The sequence below is a fragment of the Mastomys coucha genome, chromosome X, assembly GCF_008632895.1.
Source record: "Mastomys coucha isolate ucsf_1 chromosome X, UCSF_Mcou_1, whole genome shotgun sequence".
Taxonomy (NCBI): domain Eukaryota; kingdom Metazoa; phylum Chordata; class Mammalia; order Rodentia; family Muridae; genus Mastomys; species Mastomys coucha.
Window position 1 is genome coordinate 61,024,211 of NC_045030.1, and position 7,190 is coordinate 61,031,400.

Below are 7,190 nucleotides of genomic sequence, written 5' to 3' on the forward strand. Positions count from 1 at the left end.
ATTTTTTGTTTGTTTTAGGAGGAATGCACTATGGTGCATGTATGGGGGTCAGAGAACAACCTTTGGGAGTTGTTTCTCTCCTTCTACTTTGTGGGTCCTAGGGATTGAACTCAGGGTGCCAGGCTGGGCAGAAGCACCTTAATCCACTGGACCAACCAATTTGGAAGCATTAAAATAAAGAACAAGAAGCACATACAAAAGGAGTAATATACTGGGAATCAAGCTACTAAATGGAGCCCTTGGGTAAATATTTTTAAAACAGCACTTTTATCTGTTTTATCATGTACTAACATAACTGGTTCTGGAAGGGTTCTATTGATTTCTGTTGTTAGCTGGTTTATTTGAGACATGGCCTGATGTAGTCCAAGTGGCCTAGAACTTCTTTTACAGGTAAGGGTAACCTTAAACTCTTAACCTGCCTGCTTCCACTTCCCCTGTGCTGGGATACCAAATATATGCTACAAGACTCTGCTAATTTCTGCTTCTTAGTCCGAGAAGAATCTGCCTTCTTTTTAAAGGACAAACAAGTTACCAAAGACCTCTCACAGAGACTTCTAAAGAGCAATTAGAGTCTATCGTGTGTTCATTGTTCAAAAAAGAGAAAGTAGCTCATGGTTTACAATAAGCTAAGGACAATCTTGTTCTTAAAGTGGCTGGGCAGCTTTCTGCAGGGAGACTGGTGTGTCCCTTACACATCTCAGGCAGTTTTAGGTCTGCTGAAAGGCTAGAGGGCTAAAAGGGGAAGTCAGCTCTCAGCTTCTCTTGTTGTTGTCTTCTGCCATGGTGATTCTGAGCTGAGCAGGAAGGACTCTGCACTGTACACCCTGGGCTAGACTCAGTGGGCAGAGAGGCTCTCGCTTACATTACAACAGTTGCTTGAACTTTGGATTCCTTTGCTTATTTAGCGGTCACATAATCTAAATACAGCTTGGTTTCAACATATCTAATTATTCCCAGTTCTGTTCTAGTCTTATTTTTAACACGCATGTATCAACTGTGTTAAGCAAATTTAAAATAAAACATTTTCAATAAGAATACCAAGAAGGTCGAAAAACCAAAAAACAAAAAAACAAGAAGGAACAAGTCTCACACTTGAGAAGACTTTAAAAGCTTTACTTACCACTGGGCTTAATTTCTCGGACATAATTACTAGGGAACCATCCAGTTCTTCCATTTAATGTGCCTTCCCACCAGCCTCCTTCTTCAACTCGAGTGACATAAATGATGTCGCCTTTACACACTGACAATTCATCTTCATTAGTCTGCTTGAAGTTGAATCTTGCCTTTACTATCAACTGGTGACTTCCATTTTCCGTCATCTCCTAGAGAAACAAAAGTCATACCAGATTAACTGCCTAATTGAGGCATGGGTAGAAATTGTGTGTTTGTAGACAAAGTGGAATGATCAAAACTATAACCCCAGGAATCTGTTCAGCAGTTAACAATGCTGGCTACTCTTACAGAGGACCTAGGTTTGATTTCCAGCACACACGTGGCAGCTCACAAACATCTGTAACCCCAGCTCCAGGGAATGTGATGCCTTTTTCTGGCCTTCTCGGACAATTTTGTAAATGGTGCACAGATATAATGCAGACAAAACACTTATACCCACAATTTTTTTTTCAATTTAAAAAGAGTAAAATTCCAAGCTCATTTCACTCATTTACTTTATTTTGTGGGTTTTTTGTTTGTTTGGTTGGTTTTTGAGACAATGTGTCACATTAACTCTGGTTGGCCTGGGCTTCACTGGATAGCCTGGGCAGGCCTCATGGCAGTCCTGCCTTTCAGCCTCCCACAATCTAGGACTCCAGGAGTGTGACATTATGCCTAGTTTAGCCTCAGTTTTGAATCTAGGAGTCTATGAATAGGTCCAGAGGAGGTTACCAGCCCCTTCAAACCCGTGTGCAAATGTTTGCAGGGAGAAGATGACCTGAGCTCCCTTCCTAGAGCCCACGGTGGAAGGAAGGAAGGAAGGAAGGAAGGAAGGAAGGAAGGAAGGTAGGTAGGTAGGTAGAAAGGAACTGACTCCTAAAAGGTATTCTCTGATCTTCACACGCATCTGCATTTGTACACAGATAAAACATACAAACAACAACAACCATAATAATATAAAAGTTTAAACTAAAAAAAACTGCATTTCTCAGAACATATATTTTTGAAGGAGTCACAGCTTTCATTTCCCTCTTCTTTTTCTAAACCTGGCTACTTAGCTGAACCAGATACTAAAGAGAATTAATAGACCATTCCATTTTGCTTCTGTCCAACATTAAACTTTGTGTAAATATTAGCTACTAACCCACTGTTATAAAAATCACTCCCATCTCGCAGTTATTAACAAATCTTAACTAGACCAGCCTTCGGTCATAAGTAAAGATCACTTAACGCTGTGATTAAAGTTAGGCTGGGTAGGTGAAGGCACACATCTGAGCACTTAGGATCTGAAAGGGGTTCAAGGGTATCCTCCACTACAAAGAGAGTTCAAGGTCAGCCTGGGCTCCATGACACTACCTCACAACATGCACAATTCTGTAAGTCCGAAGTCCTGTGTTGAACATCTGAAAGTCACAGACCCTTATGAGAATCTGATATGCTCAGTGGAACTTTCTTTGCTCATATTAGTTTACCCACATGAGCAAAGAATATGGTGCCACAGTATTCATCATTCTCTATCGAGGCTACTTGGCGGTGACAGAGTTGGTAGAGTGTTTATCTAGCATGAAAGAAGCCCTGGTTTGATCTCCCGTACTGTATAAACCAAGTATGATTGAACACACCTAGCACTTGGCAGGTGGAGACAGGAGGATCAGAAGTTTAAGGTCATTCTCTCCCCCCCCCCCCAGGACACAGCAAGTTTTATGCAAGGCTGGGTTATGGGAGAGCCTGTCTGAAAAGAATAAGAAGGAAGGGGTGGCCTCAAAAATGATAAGAAGCACAAGTTTAGACATTCTGGAAATAACAGGTTGTGGTGGCCTACAGTAAGCCAGTGGCTTTTGACAAGAATGAAAACAGAAAATGGCATTTTCTCCAAAACTAAAGCTTCCAAGACAGTGTGCTTCTTACCCTGTGAGTGGCGACCCCTTTGGAGGCTGAATGACAGGGGCTGCCTAAGACCATCAGAAAGCACACACATTTACGTGATGATTCCTAACAGGAGCAAACTTACAGTTATGAAGTAGCAGTGAAAATCATTTCAAGGTTGGGGGGTCACCACAACATGAGGCACTGTATTAAAGAATCACAACTTTAGGATGGTTGAGAACCACTGCTCTAAGACCAGATGCAAAGACAACTAGGTGATCCAGTATAGAGATTTATCATGGGCTGATATTTAAAAGTGGTTCTTCTTTTGAGACACCAGACTCGAATGTACAATGTAGCCCAGGTTAACCTCAAACTAGTGATGCTTCTGCCTCAGTCTCCAGAATGCTGGGAATGCAGGTTTGTGGCACCACATCCAACTAAGCTTCTTCCTTGCTCAATAGGAATTCAAGGGGGGAAAAAAAGAGAGACTGCAATCAAGACCAGAACAATAATGAAAATTTATTGATTGCCTGTGAGTGCCAGGTAATAACTCATTCTAATAAGCTCATGGGATAGGGTAAATAGGATAGGGCAAAGTGCCATCAGGAGCACTCATAAAGACCGACATTTGCATAGCATTCTCAGTTAAGTGAGGAGCTTCACCCCCCTGAGGAGCTCTACCTACCTGCCTTCTCCCAAGTATTCCAGCTTGAACAGAAGTTCACTCTGTAACTCGGACTCTGGTGACACCCCAAACAAACAGAATACCTACCTCACCACAGACGGAAATTCATGTGAGATGTTCATCCCACTTGACGGATTTTTAAAACAAAGTGGTTAGGGAATCGGGGGACGAGCTCTACTTACCACTGCCTTTTCCTCACTTTGCTGCTCTGGAGTTGTGCTGGGAACAGCCGCCTGTGGGGTTGTCTGAGAGCTGGTTGTAGCACTAAGAGAAGAGGACCGTCCACATGGCCTTTCTGAGAGCTGATCTGTAAAAAGAGGAAAAGGCATGGGGGAAACAAATAAATAAATAACGCTCACGGCAGGAAACCACCTCCAGGAGGAGAAGCTCCAGCCCAGGACAATGAAATTGCCAAAGCCATCCTAGCAGCTCCTGGGAGGCTATCACTCGGAACAGGCTATGTTTTTAGGCCACCCCCTCCCTTTTTCCTTTTCAATGGCCATCTTTTTTCTTCTTAACCTTACTGGCCACTGCTGTCCAGTATAATGAAAAACAGCGGCAGAACCACATTTTCTCCTTAACCCATTTCCCTACAACTCTCCCTTACGGAACCAGTTGCCACAGTATGTATGGCCCTGTTATCCAAGGCAGACCTATATCGGGTACCAAACAGCTGTGTGTGGCTCTTAATACTTTTGAAATATTTCAAATTTCTCTCTTTGTTTGCTGGCTCATAACTTAGAGGTTCTTTGCTTCCATGTGAAAATATGTGTGGCACACATAATATCAAGTCTCCTGGTGTTTTGGGGTGGGGTGGAGAATCAGAATGAGGGAGAGGGTGTGTTCGAGACAGATGCAATCTTGGTACTAGAATCATTTTGTAAAATCAAACACAGGAGCTTTCTCTTGCTTGATTCTTCGTGAAATTTGATCAGGCCTGAGCTGAGCTGGGTGCTTTCAGCACGCTGAGAGTGTTTTGGAGGGAGAGGCTGGCTTCTTGACAAATTCAAATGAGGTTCCTTTCCTTTCCACTTATTTTTAAAAGATATAAACTGCAAAAGTCTAAAGCCCAAACATTCCCTAGGCGACAGGCTCAGCATCCGAGTACTCTCCCTGAGGTGTGGTTTTTACTTTCACCTCCTTGTGTTTTTATAAATATCTGTGGTGAGCAAAGAGACTGTAAAACTTGCTAGAAGAGTTTGGCAAAGAAACGTATAATTTGTGTGGCATAATGTTAGAATTATACCATCCTCCCTTCCCAGAACTGGATCGTTGTCATGTGCGTTAAATATAGCTGCTTGAATTAGCTGTACTCTCTGCTATATGCCTTGCAATAGCTCAAAAACCATTTTTTTTCCCAAATAGCAAAAGAACAACTTCAGAGAAGTATTTTTCCACATCTTGCCATTATCTACAGCTCTTTGGGGCAAAACTATAATTACTTGATGGCTTCCTAGATTCTGTCCTACTCGGCTTGATTATATTGTCTGCTCGGTTTTGTAATTGGTTCACGTGGGTAAGTTGAGTCCCCATAAATAGATGGTAATTTTCTCAAGGGCAGGCAAGATCTTCTACTTCGTACTTCCTCATTGGCACCTGGCAGTACTGAGCATAGTTGTTTGGCTCTTAAGCCATTCAAGCAGCAGGATTCATGTTTGGCATGAGGGCTCTGGACACTTTAGTGCAGATTTGAATCCTAGCTTAGCCATCCAGTTTCTAGTTGGGTAACTGTGGACCTGGCCTTCCTGGTCTATAATGTGGACTTTACCATCCCTATATCCACCAGTGATGTTTGATCGATTAAATAAGACCACTTGGGGCTACTGAGACAGCTTAGACCTAGGGAAAGGGTTCAAAGCACTTGAACTCACAATGTACATAGTTAAGACATGATGTCACACACGAAATGGCTTTCTAGTACAGTTTTATCGGTTTCCTCTTTACTCAGATTATACTTAATAATCTCCAATACAGTGGATATCAAATGTTTAAATAAGCTACTCTATATGGTCATTGAGGAATCTGAGGTTTCATTCCAAGTACAAAGCTACTTAGAGGCTCCTTTTTGTGACCTATGGAAAACTACAAGAAAAATATCTCCAGTGGAGAAAGGGAAGTGATGGCTGGTTTTTGTAAACCTTATTTTTTTTTTTTAAGGAGGAACTGGTCTTTCCCTTTTTGTCTGTCTTGTTATACTCTACTGGTAATCCAAAAGCTTTGCATGAAGTCACTTTTTGGTTCTTATTGTTATGTTAAGAATATACTAGAATTTGATAGGTATGTATTTTTTCTTGTTACTCTGTGATGGGTACATTTGAGTTATAAAAATTAAGTATTTTATATTTTTAAATTTATTTGGAGGAGGGAAGAAATTTGCACCATTAGAACAATTATGGCCATAGTTAGCTTCTAGAAACATGGATTGTAAATCGCCAACATGCCTTACCTTCTGTTGCTTTGTTGACAGCTAAAAGAGTATTCAGAACTTTGGAGAAATTGGCCCCTGAATAGAGGTCATCAGGCTCAAATACCTATTAGGAAGGAAATTTGAAACTGTAAGACACTGTAAGTAATCAACTCAACAAATGAAACTGTGAAAAGACCCCCTTGCTTTAGTATTCAAGAGGGAAAAAATGTACAAGACAAGGTGCAAACCTCTGCATACCTTCTGGAGAAACTAGAGCAGCAGCTGAGCTGCCTAATGGCACGTGGAAGCCATCAGTGACTCAGAACAAAACAGCACTTGGGATATGAAAGGCAAGCTGAGAAGGCAGCACCCACCCGGAAATCTAAAGCGCAAAAGCGCATGCTCAGACCCACTCTCCTGACCTGAACACATGAAGCTCCTCAGACAGTTACAGGAAACCTGTGTGCAGGGGTTCCCGTTACTGCCCAACTCCTCTCCAAAGGCCTCAGAAGCCTACAAATAAGGAGGTGAGGCTTTCTGCTTTACCTTTTATTAACTGTTCTCACTGGTGGCACTGGCACAAGTCCCTGTCTCTCCTCCCCTTCCTCCCTGCTGCTGCCCAACTGCTTAGGATCCCAATGCCACATTGCAGAACCGCTGTCCCAACCTGCCTTTTGCTCAAAGCCTCACTTCCTGTTTTCTGCTGATTGATCTTGCCCTTCCCATCTGTGAACTGTAAGAAGCTGACTCCCCATCTGCCTGAGCTTAGGAGTTCTTCCTGGCTTTGGGTGACCTTTCTAGAGATGATGCCAGGCCTTTCTGACACTTTGGCCGAGCACAGTGGGTCACATCTGTAGTCTTGGCAATTGGGAGGCTGAGGCAGGAGGAATACCATAAAATTTAGAGTGGGTTGCAGATTAGCCTAGGCTAGAGTGAGACCTGCCTAAAAAAACATCTGCATGGCTAGTTTTTGCAATCTGATAGGTCACTGGTCCTACTGAAATTGTCAATTACTTAATAATACATTCTCTATCTTTCTCTGTGTCTCTGTCTCTCTGTCTGACACTCCCTCCCTCC

General features: G+C 42.4%; 1 protein-coding gene across 6 annotated transcripts in view; it reads right to left on the reverse strand.

Annotated features, from left to right (window-relative positions):
* Positions 1 to 7,190, reverse strand: part of Arhgef6 (Rac/Cdc42 guanine nucleotide exchange factor 6) — a 110,348-nt gene that overhangs the window by 71,072 nt on the left and 32,086 nt on the right. For 5 of the 6 annotated variants that reach the window (XM_031362271.1, XM_031362195.1, XM_031362348.1 and 2 more), the window contains 3 exons: positions 6,153 to 6,237; positions 3,889 to 4,013; positions 1,121 to 1,322 (listed from right to left, as the gene is read on the reverse strand). In XM_031362271.1, the coding sequence (XP_031218131.1) occupies positions 1,121 to 1,322; positions 3,889 to 4,013; positions 6,153 to 6,237 (412 nt within the window). Of the gene's footprint in view, positions 1 to 1,120; positions 1,323 to 3,888; positions 4,014 to 6,152; positions 6,238 to 6,371; positions 6,482 to 7,190 lie in introns of those variants that run through there. The other variant, XM_031362418.1, reaches the window with a different exon arrangement.